The 24,740-nt window shown below is 45.7% G+C and overlaps 1 protein-coding gene and 1 long non-coding RNA gene across 4 annotated transcripts in view; both read right to left on the bottom strand.

Moving 5' to 3' along the window:
* Positions 1-24,740, bottom strand: part of LIMK2 (LIM domain kinase 2) — a gene marked incomplete at its 3' end in the record, with an annotated part of 32,220 nt that overhangs the window by 6,947 nt on the left and 533 nt on the right. Inside the window, exons 2-13 of one of the 3 annotated variants that reach the window (XM_079322229.1) lie at positions 22,600-22,699; positions 9,996-10,131; positions 8,652-8,761; positions 8,217-8,405; positions 7,705-7,810; positions 6,218-6,414; positions 5,319-5,505; positions 2,860-2,946; positions 2,005-2,136; positions 1,677-1,733; positions 1,438-1,503; positions 469-643 (exon numbers count right to left, since the gene is read on the bottom strand). In XM_079322229.1, the coding sequence (XP_079178355.1) occupies positions 469-643; positions 1,438-1,503; positions 1,677-1,733; positions 2,005-2,136; positions 2,860-2,946; positions 5,319-5,505; positions 6,218-6,414; positions 7,705-7,810; positions 8,217-8,405; positions 8,652-8,761; positions 9,996-10,131; positions 22,600-22,699 (1,542 nt within the window). Of the gene's footprint in view, positions 1-468; positions 644-1,437; positions 1,504-1,676; positions 1,734-2,004; positions 2,137-2,859; positions 2,947-5,318; positions 5,506-6,217; positions 6,415-7,704; positions 7,811-8,216; positions 8,406-8,651; positions 8,762-9,995; positions 10,132-15,053; positions 15,561-22,599; positions 22,700-24,740 lie in introns of those variants that run through there. The other 2 variants (XM_079322230.1, XM_079322231.1) reach the window with 2 other exon arrangements.
* Positions 20,166-22,590, bottom strand: LOC306810126. Its single transcript, XR_013776389.1, has 2 exons — positions 21,416-22,590; positions 20,166-21,354 (listed from the first exon to the last, which is right to left on the bottom strand). It is a non-coding gene; the product is annotated as an uncharacterized lncRNA (long non-coding RNA).

A 24,740-nucleotide genomic window follows, 5' to 3' on the forward strand; every position in this document is an offset into this window, starting at 1 on the left:
AGAACTCAAGATTTCCCTGCACTTAGACAATCCCCACACCTGAATCCTGAGGCTCCAGCAGATAGCCTCTCCCTAGATCTATGCAACAGCACACCTAAACCTCATCCCAGAGTGTAATGATTCGCTGTTTCAAGAGGCAGTTCCAAAGCATGAAGCTGTAACAAAACTTGACCTTGGGTTCAGTTTTATCTCAGGCCTCTTTTGTCTTCCCTTTTATTTGGAGTGTAGCAAGTTTACTTCTGTTGCCCTCCTGAAGAATCCTGTCAAGCCAGAAGCATTACCTGGGCTGGCACAGAGGTTTACCAGGTCAGGCACTGCAGGACTGCAGCTACGGCCTCTGTGTGTATAAAAAAGCTTCCACATTAGCAGGTCTAAAACCACAGAGGTTTGGTTGTTACTAGGGCACAGAAACTTTGAGTAATCCTGTCCTCTCTGTACCTTGCCTGCTCCCTGCCCCTGGACCCTTACCATTCAGCATCTCTGGGGCCATCCAGTAGGGGTTCCCCACCACTGTGTAGCGCTTCTTCCTGTCGCTCTTGCGCAGCGTTCGTTTCTTGGCAGATGGCTTCTCCAGAGTGGGCTTCTTCCTCTCCTCCACAATCAGCCGAGACAGACCAAAGTCAGCCACCACCACTGTCTTATCCTGCACAGGGGTTCAGTACAAGCCACTGATTACTCTCAGCTCCTTTCAGGAGCAGAGGCTGCAATTCCTGTTCACTATCAACTATAGTCTAAGGGCCACTACCTAGGTTTCCTGCAGCCTCCTGAGCATAGCAAGATGTCCAGACAGGTGCAAGATACCAAATTCAAGATCCCAACTCATCACTTCCTCCCTTCATTGACTTATTCTCTATGTAGTTGCTAGCACTTATCTCATCAATTTGGCTACACCTGCTAGGAGAAACCTGGACCTTTCCTTTTAGATCTTCCTCTTTTATCTGGTCAGGAATTAACTTGGACTTTCATCCTGGGTTGCTGAAGCAAAGTGAAAAAGGGCAAGCTTGAGGGAATGAAACTACACAAAAATCTTGTGACCCAACATTTAAAAAAAGAGAGAACACAACGTACATCCACCTACACACTTGTCTGAACCCTGAGTGCCAATAAAAAGTCATCAAGTGGTTAAAAGAGCAGAAACAGCTGCAGAGAACATCTCATAGTTGAGATAAATAACAGAGCTGTACTAACTCTCAGAAGGTGACTCTTACAGGAACTGCCACCAGAGGAAGGGTGGTAAGAGAACAGAACACAGAATCAGTGAAAGCAAGATCAGTCTGCAAAATCCTGTGTCAGAATAAAGCTCCTTTGCCTGGCCCACAAAGCCTCTCTGAAATGAGTTCCACCATAACAAAAGAGGGAACATCATTTGGAGAAAACCAGGGGAGGAAGATGCCAAGGAGAGGAGCAGCATACTGTGGGAACTGAGGTGTAACTCACCAGCTTGATCAGGCAATTGTGTGAATTCAGGTCTCTGTGAATGATGCACATGGAGTGCAAGTAAGCCTGCAACAGAAGGAGAAAAGTTGGTGTTAGGGGTTCCCAGCTGAGCATTTACAGACTCAACAACCCAATTCCAGTATTCAGGCAGTGTCCACAGCCCCTCCTACACCACCCTCCTGGAGCCACTAACCCTGAGCCCAGAGTCTACTCTGTTCTGAAGTGACAGTCCAACTCACCATTCCAGAGGCAATCCCTTTGGCAAAGCTGACCTTCTGCTCCCAGGGGAATGGGTCCTGAAAGACAAATCCTCAATGGTCAGGGACCATCTTCCCAGCCAGCTGGTGACAGCAGCTTTTTCACAACAGGGACTCTTACAGCTGTCAGAGACACACAATAGAGCCCCAGAAAGAAGAGGTTTCCTGCCTCAAAAGCTCACCCACAGCTACAAAGCAGCTTTACTACACAGCTCCAAAGCAGAAGACTAATAACTAGTACATAAGGCTGGTACAAGCATCAGCACAGTGAGGCTCAGTGAGTACAGGTGTCCCAGGTGTCCATACTCACTGCATTGCGGAGGAAATCCTTCAGAGTGCCCCCCTCAATGTACTCAGTGAGGAGATTCAGCTTCTTGTCCTTGTACAGCACACCAATGAACTTCAGCACATTGGGGTGGTCCAGGCTGCGCATCACCTTCACCTGCAAACAGACACCCCAAAAAGTGAATGCAACAAGTCCTGACAGATCCATTCAGCAGTGAAAAGCACTCCAGTGCTCAAAGTCCTGTTTAAGGATCACTGAAAAACCTCAAACCCCAACCTTAAGGCGGTCAATTAACTGTTGCCTCTTCATTTTCATGCTGTACAATTAACCTGATCTTAGTCTTTAAAGAGAGTTCCCTTGAGTTTGGCTAACTTTTCAGAGTGAGAAACTCTCCAGGGCAGCTATTGGGTCTGTGCTGTGTGTGTCAGGGCCACAACAGCAATGTCAGGTGTTTAGGGAGCTGCCTTTAAGCTAAATCTGACTTTGAAAAACATGGTAGGCAGCCACCAAGAAAATAGCTTTGCTTAAATACAGCATGAATCTTAAATATCTTTCAGATATTGGCCCTCATCCTTTGTACTTATGCACAAGGCTCAAGGGATAAATCCTTTATGTACTGCACAGCTCAATTTGCCTCTGATGAAGCTGCTCTTATCACTGAAAAATTAATGAACTGGAGCTGAAGCAATATCTATTGCCCAGTGTGAGTCACACTTCACTGCAGCAAACATTCAGCTCATGTCAGCTTTCCCCATGCAATGTCTCCCTCCTCAGCACCTTCATTCCTGCCAGGTTGCTGGCAGGATCTCTCTCTCTGGAGAAGATGGGAGAGTTCTACCACACTACGCTCTCAGGAACTTTTTGAAATCCTGCTCCTACCTCAGTCAAGAAAGTCTTCTGTGTTTCCTCATCACAGCGAATCAGTTCCTTCATCACCATCACCTTTCCTGTTGCTTTGTGAGTCACCTGGTGGAAACAAAACACACAACTACAGGCAAGGTTCAAAAATACACAGCTCAAATGCTCCTGCGAATTCTGAAAAAGTGTAACATTCCCCTCCATTGAGAGAAGACTAGAGAGGGGAGGATATTCAGAGCCCAGGGATCTGCCAAAAAAACGTGTGAAACTTCTGCTTTTGGAATTCACCAAAGATGCTGCATGTGAAACAGAAACTACCTAAATCTGGCACAGGATCATGCCAGAGCTGAAGGCTCCAGTTTGGGTAGCACATGGCTGAGCATGCACACAGGCTGCCTAAGCCTCCACACTAGGGCATGCCTCAAAACTCCCTTATGGAATGCATTTGTCCGGTGGGATGCTCACATTTTGTACACAGGCTTTACCAGCTATATTCTGTATCAGCAAAGGAATCAGTGTTTACCTGCATCAAAAACCAAACCAAAAAGCCCAAAACTGCATTATAAATGCTTTGGTTTTATGGGGAATCTGAATTTCACCCACATGCAAGCGGAACTGGAATGCACAGGCTGTTGAGGTAAGGCAGGAAGCAGTTAATTTTACTTTGCTCCTTTGGAGCAGTGTGTCTCAACCTGCAAGGAATGTCCTAGAACAGTGGAAAACACAAAGAAATCTATCATAATAATAAGGTAATAAATTTCCTGGCTCTTGACATGGAAAGCATTTCCAGTTCCTCAAGAACTGTTTGCCTGTCTCCAACAAGTTCCTGGTATTTTGCTGTATTATGGAGGGTTTTTGTAACCAGCTCAGGCTTGTTTGCATAGGGTGCAGGAGTAAGTAGAAAGGGTCCAAATTCCTATGAGCACACTTTCCTGGAAATCCTCTCCTCTTTGTTTGCTTAACTTGGACAGCTCTGGCTCCCTAAGATCTCCAGGGACCTAAATACCCACTTTGCCTCTCTGATCAGAAGAGAATTACCAGATACAGTACTTGCTGCATCACACCCAGTCAATCTGAAGACTAAGAAAAATGTCACTTTTTTATTTTTTAAGGTAGGAGGCAAAAATGTTCTTTAGAAACCCTCTAGAACTAAAATCCAGAACACATGACCCAGTTATAGTACTTAGGAAGCTTATGAGTTCTTGCAAACACTGTGACACACTAGATCTGTTTGGAACCATGGACATAACAAAGCTGACAGAGGTGGAATATGAGTGTATGGAATAACACAACAGAAGCAAGAGTACCATATTCTTCTGCTCCTGTCTGAAATCAAGCATCCATACACAAGTAATGAACCAGGGAACACTGCATGTTTCAGCCAGGGATATGAAAGCCAGGGACATCTAATATTAAATGATACAGGGAAGTGATGAGACCAAGGCAAGGCTAAGTGAAATTCTTAAGCTGACATACCAGCAAAACTGAAACAAATGTCACATGAAACTCCACAGGGGCAAATTTAACTCCCAGAGCATGCACCAGAACAGGATAGCCATGGGGTAATTTGAGCAGAAAAGAAATGCCTTTGTGCCAGTAACTGCTGGGACACAGATGACAAAAGCATGCGACAGAGCAAAGGTTCCACTTACCTGCACCTGTTATTTCTCTATGAGCAGAGGAGAAGAGAAATATGCTCATTAGTATGGATCAAGTGTTGGGTTTGTAGTGCTGACTCAACACCTCCCATGGAAGCATGAGATGAACGTGGTGGCCAGACACCTCAAGTTTATACCAGTGTAAGGGGAGAAGTCCCATCCCATGGTGAGTGCAGTCTGAGCACTGAGGAGCTCACAGAACCTTTAAAAGGCAGAGGAAGTCACCCCTGATGCTGTCAGGAATGTCTGGATAGGAACTCATGGAGTACCCTCAGTGAAGTTCAGAGAGCTTAAATGCAAGAGAACTGCTATTGATTGAGAATTAGAACTGTGAGAGTCGCACAAGACCTGACCACTATCCCCACACTGACAAGCCATTTAGGCTGTGCCAGGAGCTCAGACATGGTCACTACATCAGCCTAGCAAACCTCTGAACATACCACACTAAGGGTGGGTAAGAAATACTGGGAGCTGAATGCACCTCATCATAAGAAAGCTGCTTGTAGAAGGGAGTGTAGCCTGTTCCCTGTTCTCCCCACCTCACCAGGAGGCTGCTGTGACAGGCACTCTGGAGTGCTATATCTGACTCATGAGCATGTATGGTCAAGATTGACATTCAAAGGGGACAAAGTCAAAACCATCTGCAGTCAGAGACACTCATGGTCAGGGAATGAAACAAATGGATCTCAGAGCAAATCGAGGAAGATTCAAGAGTGATCACTATCAGCAAGGCAAAACCACCAAGACTGTGCTGAAGGATGCCAAGGCAGGCAGGCATTGCTGCACTCAGAGTAACTGATCAATGTTTGAGGACTCCCTCACCTTGATCGCTTGTCCAAAGAATCCTTTTCCTAGAACTTCGCCATGAATGAGGTCACAGGGCCTGAAGATTTGCTGGGAGCAGCTGGAAGAGGAGCGCAGGGATTCAGAACGACTGATGTCACGGCTCAGGAGGAGAGGTTCCTTGGGAGAGCTGGGGCCAGGAGACTTAGAAATGCTGTTACTTCTCCTGGAAAACAGGGATGATAGGAAGATCAGACCAGCTGCTGGGCAGCCTTTGGTCCAGCATATCACATTATTCACTGCCAAGGGACCAGTTTGTAATGTTCTAATGCTCCAGTGCTTTACTATTTCCAAAGCCAGATGCTCTCCCAGCACTGTGGAAGCTCCTTATAAATCCAGAGCAGTTTCCAAGACAGAGCTGCCTAACAACAACAACAGCCTCTTCTTCAACTGGCAGTCTGAGGTGGAGCTCTGAGAGCAGGGGGAGGAAGCTGTGAAGACACATCACTTGCTATGTCTAAACAAAGTACTGGTTAAAAGACTAAATGAACAACTGAGTGTTCCACTCTTAGAAAGATTTTTTTCCCAAGTCCCAGATCTCAGCCAGATTCCCCTTAAGTACATGTTCTTCCCCAGTCATCTAAAGCTGTAAAAACCTGACCTTTACATTTTCTGACTCTGAAACTTAGTAGCTTTTCTCTGTTAACAACACAGCTCCTTATTTTTATTAAGGAAAATTTGTCATCCTGAAAGGAAATGGAGAGAGGGTACACATCAACAGCAGAATCCAAGGCTCTCCATGACTTCTCCAGCTGTTCATACCACGGCTCACACCAGAGATAAGCCCTGTCCCCAGCCATTGTGATCACCAGGACTAAGCTGCCCAGGCAGGGAGCACAGGGCAAGGCAGGTCAGAGGCAGTGCCTGCAAGGCTTTACCTGAGGGAGCGCCGGCGCAGCGTTCCTTCCAGGCTCTCCTTGATGTCCATGGGCGACAGGGAGCGCGGGGACATGGGTGTCTTCATGTGGCCGGGCAGACAGGAGTCCAGGCGCAGCCTGTCCAGGCGCTGCGACACCGGGTCGTGCTCGATCAGCAGCTGAAGGGTCTGGCTTGTCTTGCGAATCAATTCCTCCACCTGAAACCAGACCAAAGGGCAGGATAGCAGCAGGCAGAAGAATGCAAGTGGCAGGAGACAGAGCAGACACAGGGAATGCCCCTCAGGAATCAGAGGAGAGAGTTCTGTGAGATCACTCCATAGTTGTGGTTTAGTTGTGTGCACCACAACTGTCTACCAGACAAATGAAGCTGGCAACACAGAAGTTCCTGATGTTATCCAATACTTCTCTCTGGTCAGCTACAAGTAACCTATATAAAAAAGATGTGTACAGGCTGGAGAGGGTGCAGAGAGGGGCCAAAAAGACAATGGAAGTGCTGTGAAGCTGCCACGTGAGGAAAGGCTGAAGAGAACTGAGTGTGTTCAGCCTTGAGAAGGTTTAGGGGAGACCTTATCACCATGTTCCAGTATTTAAAGAGTGGCTACAAAGAAAACGGAGACTCCCTTTCTACAAGGAGTTACGTGGAAAATACAAGGAGTAACGGGTACAAATTAATCCTGGAAAAAGTCCAGGTAGACACAAAGACAGGTTTTTTTACAAAAAACCAATCAGCCCATGGAAAAATCTCCCCAGCAAAGTGGTGGCTTCCCCAACACTGGACACATTTATGGACACAGTGCTCTAGATAGTGTTTTTGCCAAGAAAGATTGGATCAGATGATCCTTGAGGTGCTTTCCAGTCTGGTATTTTATAACTCTATTAAATACTTTTTCTGAAAAGTGTTGAAAAACTACACAAGTTTCCACCTTGAACAGTGCTGCAAAAAACAGCTTTGCAAAAGCTACATGGAGATTTGTCTGAGAGATGCCTTGTACTCCTTGTGTTCTCTTCACCATCAACAGCAAATGAAACCCTTGGGAAATGAAGGTAATGGTGACCCCCTTACACTCTTGCAGCATCATCTGATATCTGTAGAAAGCATCTACTTGTAAATACAGACAGCAAATAGGTTTTTTCCAATGGAAAATGTCCCTAGGATCAGCTGGGCCCTTGTGTGTTATCTGTGCATTTCATGAGCAGTACATGGGAAAGCCTTCCCAGCCTCTTTGTCCTCTGTCACAGCCCTAGACTTTTCTTATTACCTCCCTTCACGTTTGAATGAATCAGGACTGAATCCTAACTGCATTTCCATCTGTTACATTTTCCTCTCCAGCTGGAAGGCAGAGCTTGCCTTCATGTTTATTCCTCCTGTCAGCACAAGTACTAGCAGTGTACACACACTGTATGTAGGATAGGAGAACAGTGTCAGGAAAGAGAAAAGATGTAGGAAAGCAGAGAAGAAGGAGGCTTCAGAATAGAACTCTACCCACCTCCTCTACCTGTAGTGTACGAATGGGAGCTCCATTGATCTCCAGGATACGATCTGCAGGGTGGATGGCATTTCGGACATCTGGGCTGATGTGCATCCTGTTAACTCTAAATATGGGAATTACAGCCTGTATGTGAAGTCAGTTTAGCCAAAATTATCAAAAATATATTCCCCCTCATATTGGTACTTTGAAATAAAACACTGCTAATCTACCAACACAGGGAGCTACCATTGGACCAAGTGCTTAGGTCTGAGCTGGTTTGGAGAGCTCTTCATAGCACCAATGGTAAAATTTTAGTCCAAATGTTTTGTGTTCACTGAAGGAGACAGCACTGAGAGATACAATTATCATTAAGGTTGCCACAAGACTGAAATGAAGGCCAAATACAAATGACTATTAGCCAACATACATCCCTGTAATGCCAAGATTCCCTCAGCACAACAGTGCTGCAAGATTTTTAGCAGCTCCCTCTGCATGGACATGTACATTGCAGAAAACCTGGTCATACTCACTCTTTCACCTGGACACCAGTAGCATAGCTGGAGCAGCCACCTTCAACAGACACAGAGAACCCCCTCTTGCCATCCGTGGCTGCCGGCATGGAGATGAGGGTCAGTGTATAAGGCAGCTGCTCACGCAGAGACTCAGTGGAATGTTTTTCTATCATCGGTGTCAGCACGATCTGGTTATGGCATTTTCCACTGGAAGAAGTGAAGAAAATCATTATGACAATGTCCCATTCGTCCTTGCCAAACTCACAAGTCTGAGTTCTCTCACTGACCACAAGCCATAGTTTTAGTGTTTACACCACTCCTTCCTCCCTCTCTCCAAGGCAGTTCCTGCCTGGCATTCCTCAGCCTGGCATTCAGCTGATCCACTCTGAGCCAGCTGCACACAGCTTACACTCAGCAGGGAGCAGCTCTGTGGCAAAGTGCAGCTCCTCTTACCAGTAGAGAGTGGAATGTTGCACCAGTGCATAAGTGTCCCCATCTTCGATGATCACCTTGCAGCTCATACAAGCAAAGCACTCTGGATGATACTTGTATTCACCAGCCACCTACAGACAGAAAAGGGAGTAGCTTAGGAGGCCAACACCCATCAGCAGATGCAGATCCCGCTTTCCTCTCCAATTAATGTGTCCATTCACATCTCTAAGGCAAGTGCAGTTTTTTATTGCAGATTTCTATCAGCCCATTCTGTCTTTCCTGAAACCTATCCACTGCACCTTGTTTGCAGAACTCCAAAACAAACAAATCAATACTCTAAGCAAAGCTCCTGTCCCAGGAACCTCTGCTATATTTGGCAGCTGCTCAACTATCAAAAATAGTTGATGGTCTGCTGCAGACTAGTAAACAAGGTATTAAACCTTCCTGTTCAGTTGCTCTTGGCAAGATAACTAATGTTACGCCTGAATTAATAAAGCTGAAAGGGCTTTTTTTTTTGGCAGACAGGCAGTGCACAAATTCAGATATTTAACCAGCCAGCTGACAGAAAAAAAAGTGCAAACTGAGACAAAAAATACCTTTATAGAATATTTTTATTAATTGTTCTGGTTTTCTATTTTTCTTATGAGAACTTCCTTTAGTGACAAAGACTTTTGCAGCCAATGAGAAATTGTCTGCACATTTCTCAATATTTCCTTTTGAATTAGCAATCATATTACTAAGTACCATCCTACTTTTTATTTAGGCTCTAGACACATAATGGTTTGTTTCATTATTGGCAGTCAAAGTTTAAATATTTGCAAGGCTGTGGCAGGAGGCAAACATTTAGGTGATCCCATATTGTGCAGGAAGAGTTCAATGCATCAAAGCAGCTGGGGCTAGCATTGCTTCAAGACACTGTGAGCCTGAAAAAGCACTCTGGCCACAACCCAGGTGGGACTTGGATAGCAACCTTCCCAACAGCCAGAACCTGCTGCTGAGAGTTTGACTCCACAGTGCAGTGGAAAATCACCCCTGGAGACACTGAGGCACTGTGCTACAGAAGCTGAACAGATCTCCCCTGAATCACCTTTCTGCTTCTCAGCTCTGTACTTTTCAGCACCTGATTTGTTCATGTGCCTCAGATCCTCACATCTCCCTCCTTTAACAGCTACCTTGATTCAAAATTAATTTTTATCTAGAAGATGCACACACAAGCTTCATTTCTAATCTTTGATTAGAGAAATAAGGAGATTATTACCCTCAGTTTATTTGGTGAACTGAATGCCTAAGATAACTCCCAGTAAGTTTGAGGAGATAGAGGCAGGCATGTCCTGCCTCCAGGCAGGAGTCCTTCAAAGTCCTTACCATCACAGGTCCAGTCATCAGCAGAGAGCAGCCATGGCAAGATTCCCCAAACTTCCCCCAGTAGTCTTTGTGACAGTACAGCTTCCCATCTTTCTCATAGTACCAGTTAGTGAGGGGATCCTGGCATTCAGAGCACCTTGAAGGAAATAAAGGAACAAAGATCCAGTTGGCAACAAGTCACAAATCAATGGTCCTTTCCTGACATTCAGCAGCAGCTCTCCACTAGGTAGGTCTGCCAGTTAAGGGTGTACTAAACCCTTCCACTTCCCAGTGCTCTTTGAACTGAAAATTAGCACCAAACCCAAGGTTTGTAAGGAGAGGTAGAGTCAATCAGTACAAAGAAAAAGAAGCTTCCAAAGTTTACAACAAATCCCACACATTGAAACACATCAGTAGGTTTATAAATTTTGCTTTGCATATTTTGCTCCTCTGCTTTCTCCCTCTTTCTGATGCAAGTTTCCAGCTGCAGAGCTGCCCAGCACAGCAAGGGCTCTGCTCTGTTTCTGCTTGGTGTTTCTATAGCACCATCCTTGTGCCAGGGCACCTGCCTTCCCTGCCAGTTTAGGAAGCAGAACAAAGAGGCAGGATCCACTTCCCTTTGAAGTGCAAAGCCAGTTTTGTTCCAACCTTTCTGGAAAGCTTTTCTATTGTTCTGTACCAAGGCCTCTCCCAAAAGGTAAACTGCAGCAGTCTGCATTTGAGGGAGAGTTTTCAAAGCAGTTCATCCCCTGAGCCCCATACACTTACTGCACTCACCAATTAACTGTGATGAAAGCCCACTTCTCCCAGCCAACTGCTCTCCCTCCTGCTGATCACAGTGCATGCAACAATAAACACCATGAGCAACCCCCCAAAATAACCTAAATAATAAATATGAATTCTCTGACTTCATAAAGAGAATTCCCAAATCCCTCACATATCTGTTCAGCATCTATTTCAACAAGAAACCATTATTAATCATCTATCTACATCCTTTTAAGAAACAAACCTCCTCCCCCCCAAAAAATAACCAAGGAAAAAAATGCAGCAATTCTACTGCAGACACCTTTTTAGCAAATCACAAGCAGAACCCAGACTTGCTGAATACAAAATAATCCTGCCTCAGCAAGATGCACTGGGCAAGGGAGTTTAACTTCAGCAGCATGGAGGTGTGACTTGCTGGAGAGATAAGGCACAGACAGGAGTTGCATCAGTAAGGATTATTCCATTAGCCCTGGGCAGTATGTTCTCAGACTTTAAAAGGAAAATAAGTCTGGCAGGACATTTCTGAGTGTAGAATCCAAAGCAGGTTAGTCACCAATAACTGGTTCAAAGAAACACCTTGAGGATCAATGCTGTCATTGGTACAGTATTTTCCCAAATGTGAGAAGACTTTCTTCTGTTCCCTATCCCAACACCTGTGTCAGTTACTGCACTGGGGGGGAACCACTGCAGTGGGGTGGGGGATTGGGTGGGTGTCCCTCTGGGCAGCCAGTCTCCCTCAGCACCCAGTGTGCTGGAGTCTGCTGGTGGCACTGGAGGAGCACTTTTGACATGCTCCCAAGGCTGAGAGCTACAGTTGACTTCACCTCTCACAAGCTTCCTAAAAGCTTATTTGTGCCAAAGACATTCCTTGTAAACTCCAGCAGCTTGCAATGAGTGTGATGATATGTGTGGCTGGTCATGCTCCAAGAGAGCATGGAGAGGTATTTGCTCCATCTCAAAAGACTGCAAAGCAACAAGATAAAGCTGCTTGTAAGCAGCCTTTGGCTTTAGGGAAAAACACCTCATGGAGTATTCAGTGCTGCACCCTCTGCTCAGGAAGATTGCTCCTGAAAATGTATTTGGCTTGCACAGTGTTTGTTCTCCCAGCTGAGGAGCATCAAATCCTGTCCCTCCTCCAAGTGATGGGAAAGAACTCCAGCACATGCAACAGGCCCTGCCAAATTTGTGTGAAGCAGAGGGAACAGTAATTTCAGATTGCTGTACATGGCACATACATCACCAGAGCCCCAGCCTGGGGGCACTGTCATGGTTACACCCTGCTCCTGGTATGCAAGAGACCCAGAGGGCATCCCAGTGCATTCTGCCTTCAACCACTGGCCTTTGGCTTCCTTTTGCAGTAAATACCCCGTGCTGAATGAGCAAATAGGTGAGTGGGAGGGAAAAAAGAGCAAGTGGAGACTAACAGCAAAGATTTCTATCATTTTGTGGCAGGAACATCTGGCTCAGCATGGGCAAATAGGATCCCTCAGACTTATCCAACTCCTCCATGCATGCCTGTACCAGTGTGTGTGCTCCAGGAGTGATTACATCTTCAAACAGGGAGCTGTGACCAGACCTGCACTTGGGATGCAGACAGCAATGCTGGAAACTGCTTCACCAGGATTTCAGGACTTGACTTACTATGTTCTCTCCACGCAGGTGGGTCACTCATTTGTTTTTAAGCACATCACCTTCCCGTCCTTACTCCTCTTCAATTTCATATTAAGCCCTTCCTTTTTCTCCCTAAGTAAATGCAAAATTTCTGCAAAAGCAAGACAAACTGCAATTCTGTTTAGGTGGGCTCCATGGGATCACATGCATTTGTCTTCCCTTTTCCCTTCCTCTAGAACTAAATGGCTTGATTCAACTTTACATCTCTTAGTTAAATTTGCTTCCATCCGGAAACAAGCACTGGTATCTAATTTGGAACACACCCATAGCAAAATGAAGGTGAGGAGGTGGAGCCAGCAAGCAGTCAGTTCTCTGCTATGTAATTAAACAAATCTGGGCAGGACAAGTTTGCAGCTTAAGGCTCAGAACCCCACCCTGCGCAATGAGGCAACAGGAGCAGAGCAAGCAGCCCTGGAGAGGCTGGATGCTGGAATGGGGCTGGCTGGCTGCTTCCTTAATCCCTGCCAGGAACAGGACACGGTGCAGCCCATGCTGCCAAGCAGCACCTTTGTTACTTGTTGTGCATTCTGTAACCTCCAAAAGGCTGAGATTGGGCAGGTGTGGGGAAACTGGCTGACAGCACACAGGTATGGCTCTGATGCCTTCACCAAATGATAAAAGCATCACGTGTTTGTTCCACAAGTCTCTCATTGAAGAGATATGTCAGAATTTTATCCCAGAAGATACAAGAGTTGCCATTTCTTCCTCTGCCCCCTCACTGGAGCTGTGCCTTTGCAGCAAGTTCCTATCAGCTGAGACAGGAACGCAATTACTGCTACAAGTATTAAGGAAGCTAACCTTTGCCAGTCACCACAAGCAAAAGAAAGGAGTATGCCATGCTCCTATATCTTCTATAGATTAGAAACCACTAATCTTCTCCTAGATTATTTGCCATTCTTATTACAGAGTAGCAAACCACGGTAATCAAGCTTCATGGAGGATTGCTTACAGCCATACCTGACGTGTTTCCTCTTGCTGCCCAGCCACCATTTTCAGAGCTGTAGAACCCTGAGTTATACAGACCAAACATTATAATTCTTCGCTTCCCATCTTTGGCTATACAGAATAAATTAATCTACCTCCCACAGCCATCCTCCAGGAACCACAGGCAGCATCTGGGTGCAGAGTTCAGCCCTGATGCTCTGCAGCACAGCAAGTGCAAAGAGAGCTCAGAAATCACTGCTCCATGGACTCTTGGTTTTGTGGGGGGTGGCAGGAGGATCAGGTCACAACAAGTAACCAGGCTAGTTTCAGATGAAAAGCAGCACTGGTGGCATCTCTTTTACAGCTAAATGAAAGCCAATACCTTCATGGAAGCAAAGCCTTCCCTGGTACTGAAGAGACAGATCCCTTGGAAAAGGGCTCATTAACAAAATGCCCCCCTCACACACACTGTCAGGCCAGATCAGTTAACGCTACACAGGCTCGGGAGAGCCGCGGCTCCAGCTCGCAGGCAGGGCAGGGAGAGGACAGTCACACAGCCAGAGAGCTGCAGAATAAAGCACTACCCTGGGCTGCAGCTCACCCACAGGCTTACTCACCCGGGCTCAGCAGCAGTGTGTGCACTGGCTACGTAAGAGACACCAGACAAGCAAGAACAGACGCTAGAAAACAGACTGCTAGAAAGACAGAGTGCTTAAGCTCTGACTATGCAAAACCATTTCCACACACTCAGGAGAACGTGTATCTGTGGCTTAACATAATACCCTACACCTATTACAAATAATGAGTGTCTACTCACTTTCCTTCTTCTGAAAGCAACTGCTGTTTCAGAAAGTTGCCTCAAGAAGCTCAGCAACTGTGCAGCAGTATTTATTCCTGTCCTAGACTGTTTTATCAGTAGGCTCCTTACTCCTAAACCAGTACAAAAGTGTTTGCAGAACAGGATCAATAACAAGCAAAGCCAAGCAGAGGGGATAGAAGGGAGACAATGAAAGTGCAAGCTGTGCCTTTTCCCCATCCATCTACCTAATCAGCACATCAGTGTCAATCACCAGCCTGGCTGTGTTCAGCCCCACTGACTTTTCTCACTGTGGACATGCAATGCAGTCAAAGTGTTGTTCTGGAACTATCACCTTTTTCAATTCTCATTTGTTCAATTGGACCAAAACTGAATAAAAGTTGAATTAACCAAAATATCACAGAAGAATCCTTTCCATTTAAGGGAAGTGTGCCGCTCATCCCTAGTTACCTGCAAAGTGCTTGATTTCTTAAACAGGATTATGTGCTGCCTCGCTGCAGATTACATTGCCTTCCTGAACTCCCACAGCAGCACCTCACCTCACCCAGTCACAAGGAGCTTTGGAAGAGAAGCAGCAGCAGGCACATTAATCCCATTCCTCTGCTGGTAAGCAACGCACAGGGACACAGGGTAGTGTGGCACAGGGAGTGTTCTCTGAAAGGGAGCCTGCCAGGCTGTGCACACACTGGAGCTGTTCCCTAGAACCAGGGAGCTGGGAAGGGTCTGGCAATAGGAATCTTCCCTGTCACCTCCTCAAAGCAACATGGAATCCCAGTTTGAGGCTGGATGTTTCCAGCACAGGATCACGGGACTCATTCTTCCAGCCTCACTGACTGCCTGGGATGGCATCACAGGGGGAAACCACTCTCTGGAGGCCCCCGCTAATCCTGTGCAACACTTACCGAAAGGGATCCTTGGGAGCGAAGTAAGCTGGAGCAGACAAGTAACTTCCCATCTTCAACACTGGATAAACCGGATCAGCCACAAGCTTGTCCAACTACCTCTAAACAGCTCTGTTCTGCCAACATGGCAGCAGCCAGTGCTCATTTACTCTTGCGCTGATTCAGACACTTCACCTCCCTTTGAAGCTGCCCAAGGAACGCCAGGTCTCTCGGCTGCTCATTCCTTTTCAGATTTTTCCTGGCTCCCATTGCTATAACCATCTTGTCCTGTGCTCAGCAGCAGCAGCAGCACCTCGGGAAGGGCAGGATCACTGCTCACCGGGCTAGTGGGACATGCTGCTGCAGTAGTTGTGCGAGCTCTGCTGCCTGCAAACCACTGCAAGTTCTCCCTTCTCTGGTTCCACCCAAGGGTGGGAGGGGAGGAGGAGCCATGGCAGGACAGCGGCGGCTCCGGAGCCTCAGAGGGCTCTGCTCCTTCACGGGGTGGAGCTCTGACCCTCAGAGGGGCTGCGCATTCAGAGAGCAGCTTCGGCCAAGGAATACAAGCACGCACACGTGAAACTTGTCTTTGCAGCAGCCGCACGCTCTAATGCAGGAGTCAAAGTCGGCAACGAGCCACATCTCCAAGTAAATCAAATTAACTATATACATTCCTAAACCCTTCTCAGTGGGCGGGGTTTCACCCTGCTGCAGGGCGAACCCACAGTGTGCTTCATCCAAGGAAAAACTGCTTGCTTTTCAATACCGTTTTAAGAGATCATTACTTTAACTGAATAATCATCTCCTGAATGGAAGCAGAGAGGTACAGATCAGCACGGAGTGCTCTCTCCAGCTCACAGCACATGCAGTTGTATCGCTGTGCTAGTCTGAAGCCAAGCATGATCTCTAGTGACCTAATCAGCTAGAGCTACGGGCAAGACACTCAAAAATGCAACAAACATATGCTGCTGCACCAAGCCCGCCCATTTTTGTGCAGTCAGCAAAGCCTGGCATGCCTGAACACAGCCTGAAAACCATGCTCTGTTCCAGAGGCAAGAGCAGTCTAATGTGCTTTTCCTGGAGATGCTCGTCTCAGCTGGCACACTGTTCCAAAGACGCTTGGGGCTGGAACAAGGCAGTCTTGGCTGCAGATTTGACAGCTGCTGCTCGCTGTTGCAGAAACCTAAACAGCTTTTTGTGTTCTTTTTTTCTCCTTTCTTAAGCTTTTTTTTTTTTTTTTTAATTTAACTTTTAAGAAGCAGCCACCTTTCTGAAGAGAAAAAAATTTCTCAATTTCCGCATTCAGTGTAGCTGTAAGCTTGGCTATAAAAGTGCAGTGAAGCCTAGTGCAGCAGAGCCCGATGTGCTTGTCAGTTCCAGCACGGGTCTAATTCCTTGTGACATTTCACACAGCTCTACTGGAAGCAGCAACACGGTGAGTCTGTGTCTAGGAATGCGCTCTGGTCTCCCACATTCTCTATATGTTGCCTGCTGAAAAGGGGCCAGTGCTCGCAGCGCTGCACTTCCCTGGCTATCAGCACCTCCCCAGCACACACACACACACACACAGACACCTCCAGCCCCTCCCAACTCCAGCACCTCCACACAAAAGCCCTGCCCCACAATTCTGCTGCTCTACACCCTCCGAGGGGCATTCCACGTGACCTCATAAATCCCAACTCTGCAGACAAAACCTTAAGGCTTGATCCACAGATGTGATAAGCAGCCAGCTAGTCTGTGAATGAAGCCAGCAGATAAAGCCGAACTTCAAAGTAATAAAAACCACCCAGACAGCTAAGCAACTAGGAAAGGATTTTAAGACTTCCTTAAAGCCAAAGGACACATAGTCAAATGTCTATTTAAACAGGAAACTTCTTATCAAAATCATTTTACTTCTGCAGCAAGACCCAGCAGCAGCAGCCAGTAAGTTACTTTGGCTACACAGAAATGTCTTGTTACTTCTTGCTTTTTCTGTTGTCTCTATGACCTATTTGAGAACACGGTGTCTCTGATAAAAGGGCTGTGAAAAGGTGTTAATGTGTTCATACGTTCTTGATCTGAATTCCTGCCAGAATGACTGTTCTTCAAATCTGCTGATAACAGGTGTGTGTGTGTCGGGGAAGATCTTTTATAATTTCATCGATACCATCTCTGGGAGCCAAAATGCACGGGAGTTTCTTTTTCACCAAGTAAAGTCAGACATCAGCAACTTCACTCCTGCAAATGCTGACAGCATTTCTACTATAAACAGGTAGTCATGACAGGGGGAGCTTTTTTCCTCATTATGGTTTAGAACTGTGCAGTAACTTTTGCCAGAAAGACTATAACTAACAAATTAAAAGAAACATGAAAAAACTTGACGACTACATACATGATATTTATCACTGATTCTCAGCCATTACAGACTGTCCCCCAGAGAAATGAATCCCACAGCTGTTGTGATATTCCAGTGCTGAATACCTTGAGCCACCTGGGGCTGGGCAGCCTCTCGACACTGCCACACATCCCGTGCTGCTCAGCAGCAGATCTGCAGACAGATGTATTGCTCAGCACATCCGCCAGCCCTAAGATACACAAACTTTTCCTGGCACAGACAGACACTTCAGTATGTGTGGGACTGAGGGAAGAGGAATCTGCTTGATGCCTGAAGAGTTTGCAGCCTTTCCTTCTGCAAGCATGGGCGCAGCTTGGAGGCATTCCAAATACTTCAGTGCAATCCCAACACCTCATTGTATTTCCAAGGCACTTAAGGTGTAACACGTGGCTTTGCTGCTGCTGAAAGACAAGAATCAGCTCCTGAAACCAATACAGTCATTCCTGAAACCAATACAGTCACTCCTGAAACCAGCACCTTTGGATCTGCACGTACCTCCGGGAGCTCCAGCACACGGATCTAGAATAAACTAGAACAGTGACGTGAAGCTCAGCTCCAGCACTGCAAATCAGCAGCACTACTTCAGAACAACACCGTGATGCTTCTCAGAACCTCACATCACCAAGCACATCAGGAAGAGAGGTTTTATCCCCACCACACTCGCCTGATGGCTGCAGCCCTCCTGAATGTGAGCGGGCTGAAACTTTAGGGTTTGGGAAACTTCTGCTCTGTAAATGCAGCAGACATGGCAGCAAGACTGGCACTTACACCACTGCATCCTCACTCCTTAACGTGCTGCTTTGGGCTGTGAAGACCAGGAACTCCTCAGGGAAGGATTCTGCCTCACTCCTGAGAAAGCCTACCACATTCTGGGCTGTGTGACTAATTCTAATTACCTTGATATAATAACGCTCGATAACAGTGCCCTAAAGGACAAGCTGCCAATTCAACCAAAAGAAAGTTTGGACTGGAATTCCCCACTCCTCCTTAAACAAAAAGGCTGGTCATTGATGCCCTGCATCTGATAGATTGCCCTGAGGAATTCGGCCACCTGCAAAGTGCTTCATTGTTCCTTTGAATGTGTAAACTCCTGAATGGTCATAGTGATCTGAGTGCCAACAGGCAACTATTTCTCCCTGAATCTGATAGTGAGCTCCTGAATTTCAATGCTGAAGAAGACACCACCAAAGGAAACTCCCAGGAGTCTGCAGGATTAGTGATGAGTTCTCACCTCTGAGGCCCCTATCATTAACTTTCTGTAACTGACAGAAACTGGAGAAGAGAGGGAAGAGGAGATTTTTATCTTCCTGCTTCTTAATTCAGCTGCCTTTTATAACTACGGCTCCTTCTCCTGCTCTCAAACTCAGCTGTTCTGTGTATAAACCTGTCTTGTGCTCACAGATGAAAAGCTAAAGGAAAATTCAAACATCCCACAATTGAAATTCCTCCTAATACACACCTTTGCTTACCTCTTCATGTGTCCATATTTATCCTTCAAATCCTGTTCAACCATTTGTCCTTTGAGGAAGGAGCTGCTTTTGGAAAATTAAGGCCTCTGCCAAAGAGACTGAGCCAACAGAAGTGCTCTAAAGTCTAGAAAATACAGCCTGGAGAAAAAGCTAAATCCACTAAGTCCAGGGCTTCTGCCTTGTGCAAGGGACTGATGAGAGACACAATCTGCTTTCTGATGGGGGAAGGTTATGTGGATAACAGAAGCAGGGAAAAAGCTTGTTTTTCATGAACATGGCTAGAAGAAATGAATTTAAATTGCAATACAGGATTTCTGAAGATAGTGGACAGAAGGTTGTAACTCTGAGGATAATGGAGTGCTAGTAGGCACTGGGAGACCAAAATCCTACAGTCACTGGAGATTGATCATGTAACAATCTCTTGATCATCCCTAAGACACCAAAATTACCTGATTCAAATATAAATTGATAGTAGATATACTAAAAACAGAAAACAGATTTATAAAAATACCCTCAGAAATCATCTAGTTTATCCTGCACCCATAGAGCAGGTTTAATTATATATAGTCTTCATACAAGTTTGCCTGGCTTGCTTTCTCCTGCCCCCAAATATAAAAAGAATCAAAGTGATTTACTGAGTTTTGCTGAGAAAAAAATATTTCTGTACAACACAAAATATAGCATTCAGTATAGAAAAAAAAAAAAGTCACATCCTTGTAAGACAATCAAATCATTAAAGCTGTGAAATTAGTAGTGTTTCTTTCTGTTCAATAGGCTGGAGCTTAGGGCACCCCCTTGATCCACAGACAGCTAATCCAGTGCTCTTCAAACTCCTGATGATTTTTCAGCCTTTAATTAACTGGTTTGGGTATAAACTACATTTAAAATCTGTTACTGTAAAATCACCAGTAGTCCATCACCTTCTACTACTTTTGAGGATATACTGTGAACATTTTTTCTGGCTTTGGCTTTTGGTTGAGATTTCTGCAGCAAGCCAGTGTTGCTTGGCTACTTAAATTAGGTTTATTTTATAGACCACAGTGTTAGACATGCTCTTTTATTTCATGGTTAGGAAGGAACTGAGCCTCAGCTGTCTTCCTTCCTAAAAAGTGCTTAAGCACCCTGCTACAGTAGGAATTCCTGCCACCATTTCCAATTATTTTTTTCCTATGCATCAATTTTCCACTACTCCAATTCAAATACACAATATCCCTACAGAAAGTGGGGATTGTCTTTAATTTCATTTGTCATTAAGTGCAGAAAAACAAAAACAACACAAAACATCAAAAATAAACACTGTTAATAATATTTTATTAAAAAGTAGAATTCAAGGCATTACCTTCTATTTTGCAACATGGAAAAAAGTTGGACTGAAAACAATAAAACCAACAAGCTCTTGGTCAAAAAAGGGTCTTCCAATAATCCCCTGAGGTAAAAGTGATCCAGACCTAGGAAAAAGACACCTTTTCACTTCTGTCTTTCCCTTTCTTAGTGTAATGTTTGAAGTTCTGTGCAATGCAATTTCCAAATCCAGTCAAACTGTGAAATGCAGTGACCTTTGAAAGCATATGCTGTCTCAACAGAACTCAGAGGCACAAAAGCACATTCAGAGTTAATTCACAACAGACACTGGGACAGAAACATCCAAGAAGCTTCCTCAGCCAGATCCAACCCATCAGATTCAAGCCTAAGGAACCAGCTGGCCAAAGAACAGTTTAAAATATCCAAGATCTACAAACAGGGATTTGCTCTTCCCTCAAACCACAGCAGAGAAAATCCAGGTTTCAGAGACAAAAGCTCCTGTACATGCAGTTTGAGCAAGGAGGGAAGTGACAAAAACTTAAATCCTCGGAGACGCTCATGTACGTCAGCTCCTGCCAGCGCCAAGCCTGACCAAGAATAAACAGAGCTAACGAGGCTGGAGCAGTGCCAATCAGCATTAGAGAAATTATGTGCCAGGCCAGGGAGTCAGCTAATCCACAGGAAGACTGTAAAAAACACTCCACAAGAGCTGCCGGAACTCACAGCTACCAGCTGCCAAAGCCTCCTACCCTCAGAGGCTTTTTCAAGTTTGGCTTTGGGATATCAGGCACAAGGCTGCTGCTCAGCATGGTTTAGGGACAGCAGAAGAAAAGGAGGAACACAGTGCAAACTGGAAACTTGTTTTCATGTACAGTCCTACCCTGGAACTAGGAAAAAGGGAAGGGCAGCTTCCTTTCCTGCAGGTTCCAACTGCTCACTGAGCACAGCGGCACAGTTTGTGCTCTGGCCAAAAGCACAGAACACAAGAAGTGCATCAGCAAATGCAAGAAGTGACTGCACAGCTCAGGGAAAGGTTGATGTCGTCACTTGTACCAGAACCAATCAACCAGCCCAGAACCAACAACCTAACTGCCATTAAACAATATAATCTATGAAAACAAATTATCTGTTAAGTGTCCCAAAGGCAGGATTTGCTTCCAGCTCAGCTGTTTCTCACCTCAGCAGCACCAACAGCAAGAAGCACCAAGACAATTGCTTCCAGCTCAGCTGTTTCTCACCTCAGCAGCACCAACAGCAAGAAGCACCAAGACAATTGCAAATCAAGACCCACAAGAGAAATACATTCAATAGCAAGAGGGACAGACTTCCCAGCACACACAGCTTGGGGTTTGGCTACTGGCACCATCTAGGGAAGCCCAACAACAGGATACTAGTCCTTCAGGGAGAACAGAAAACCAGGATTAAGAAAAGTTGCTTCACTGTAGCTAAACATGAGTACTAAAACCAACAGAAGTCCAAAATACTGGGATTTGTCATGATATCAAAGTGTAATTGTGATTATTAATGTGTGACTGTAACAGCATTTTCCGAGTCAACTGGGTCTGCACAGCTTTGGCAGCATGAGGTGCATTTTTTTTTAATAACCACAATCCTCACTTCAACAAAGTTGGGGTATTTTGCTGGTTTTTTTTTTTTTTTTTTTGTTCTTTAAACGAGGACAATAAATGCTTATTTTGGCACGGAAGACATTCCTCCAAAGCCACATTTTGGCTTCCTTTCCCCCCATTTTCTTTAACTGTATCCAAAACATTAGCCTCCCCATATCCAAGCCAACATAGAAGCCAGTAGAAGCTGCAGGTACTCAACCCTTCTCAAAAATACAGAAATGCGATTCTGGAGCATGAAAACTGGACTGAGTATTCATGGACCATCAAAAAGAGGCATTACTCCTACCAACAGGAAAAAGCATGGCAGACATCCCTTTCTGTCCTTGCCAACAGCAACATTATCTAACAGATTTCATTAATTTGTCTGTCTTAAGAGTCTGAAAAGGAGAGAAAGGAAAAGGCAAGATCTCTCTCTCTTTCCTCCTCTCTATCAGCACCCTGATAACACCCTTGCACCTACCACACATGGAAAAAGCAACAGGCTTTGCAAATTGCCTGGCCACTACTTTGGAATGCTGCAGAAGACAAACATGCAACCCATGGCTTCTGCCACCACCAATAAATCAGAGCTTTTATTTGCACTTTATCTGCATCCCGTCTGCGTCAGCACAGCCACACTCTGCCAGGCAGTGTCAGCTGCTGCTGGGACTGGATGTCGTCCCTGAGGTATGGCCACAAACAAGAGCTCAGGTCAGGCACAAGATCACTGCAGGAATTCCCAGCTCATGTTGGTACTTCACCAGCAGGTCCCAGGCAGTGCAACAACACAGTTCAAAGGCTGAAGCTTCACCTACCGGAAACAGGAGATGTGCCAAGCTTCGTTGACAGTCTTGTGCAGGCGCTGCCCAGCAGCGATGCTGTCCCCACAGCCCAGACATCTCCAGACTTCTTCACCTGCACGCAGCAATAAGGGTCAAACAGTTTACACCAGAGGAAACAAAGATCAGTACATCCTACATAAAGAACAACCTTCAACAGAGCAACTGACAGGAAAGTCTTCCCACATGGAAAGCTGTCTATAACCTGAGTGGGAGCTCCCAAACCAAACTTTCATATCTTGTATAATTTTTTTCTCCAGATGTGACATCTGCTCCTTTACACTCTTCAGAAGAAAAAAATATGACTTCTCACATAAAATCATTCATTTACAACTGTGTCAGAGCAGAGATTTCAGGAAGGCAACACTGGTCTAGTACAACAACTCCAACAGGGAACTATGCTAGGCCAGGAAGCCAAACTACTGCTTCCCCCACACCACTGACTCAGCACATAACGTTTGCTCTCATTTGTATAATTAACTGGATTTCCCAGAACTGAAAGAAAGGAAAGGCAAACTTTATTCAGTAGAGAACTAGACTACCAGGAAGGAATTACACTCTTGAATGAATTTTCCCATAAAGACTGTACAGATGGCACCAGACTACTGTCAGACTTAGGAATGGGGAGTGATGCTACTGGCCTATTGCCCTTTCAGAAAACACTTATAATAGTTATAATAGAGCCATAATAGTTTTTGCTAGAACTGCCAGAAAGCCCCAGAGAGAGCTGGTTACTTAGATGCAAGCAAGCTGGGGAAACAGAATAAAAGCTTGTGCACAAAGAACATTTGGCACACAAATAAATACTATCCAAAATCCCAAGGGCAGCGCAGGCATATTAAAGAGTCAGGAATCTTAGGTCAGCACAGGATAGCACAAGAAATGTCACAGAGCTGAGCAGATCCCAAACCCGTTTCTTCCTGCTACCAACAGTTTGCTTGCAGCAAGGCTGCATTAAAGAAGAAGGTGCACTTAGACAAGGAAAACCACAAACCACGGACTTCCCTTTTCCAAAGAATGGTACAACTTGGTAGTTGCTTAGGCAAGTTGATACCGCTGTCAAGTTCCTTGAAGCTACACAAAGCAGAAGCCATCAGCCTTCCATGCACCTTTACCCTACTGTGTAGGTCAACGACAATGTTTAAAATTAACCAAGGTGAAGATCTTGCACTTTTTACATGAATAACTATTTCAGGGAAAAAAAAACATTTGCTGCTCAGCTACAAGCACCACTATCACCAGCAGTACACAGAAAGGTCTCCATGCACACTGTAAAGCTCAAATGGTTCCTTCAAATGTGACAAGTGGTGTTGGTCACTACTTCAATTCCCAAATGTGCATCAACTCCACACCTGCAGCACCTGCCCCTGTGCCCTCCTGCTAATCCAGAACACCAAGAACTCCACCTGAGCTCAGATCTGCACAGTAGAGGAAAGGATAGGAGAACCTTGAAAAAACCTGACCCTTCCTGTGTTGTCCTATAAAGCAAACGCCTTTTCAGCACACCAAATGGGCTTGGGAATAAAAGGCAAAGCTACGTGTGGCTGTGCCTCCATGCACACGCAGCCAGTGCTCTCCACTCCGAGCAGGCCAAGCCCTGGAAGTCAGCTGAACTTCTGAAATAGCTGCAGGCCAAAAACACCTGCAAACCAAACATTCTGCAGCTCCATCACCTCCATTCAGCGTCACCAGCACAACACACACGCATCAAAAGGGTCTGTGGATCCCGTGAAAGACATTTAAAGATCAATGACTATACCACAGCTGACTAAAAGCAACAAATTACTCCCCGACCATCTTACAGGATCTGACCCATCAGCTTCAAGAAACAGTCACCTACTCTCAGCTGTAGTGCTACATCTGTTTAAGTGTACCCAGGAAGGCTGATTAGCTCACGAACGGAAACGAACAGTCCTCAATCCAACAGAAATTGCTTCAGTATGCAGGAGAAACGACGGAAATGAACAAAACAGAGCAGGAAACAGTGCGAAGGAAACGCAAACGGACATAATCCATGTAACAGGTTTGTGGAGCTCCCCAGGACGGGAGGAATGTGGCAGAGACGGCCAGGCCGGAGCAGCCGCAGGGGCCCCGGCCGAACCTCGGGGGCACCGCGG

This window comes from Erithacus rubecula (genome assembly GCF_903797595.1).
Source record: "Erithacus rubecula genome assembly, chromosome: 19".
NCBI classification, from domain to species: Eukaryota; Metazoa; Chordata; class Aves; order Passeriformes; family Muscicapidae; genus Erithacus; species Erithacus rubecula.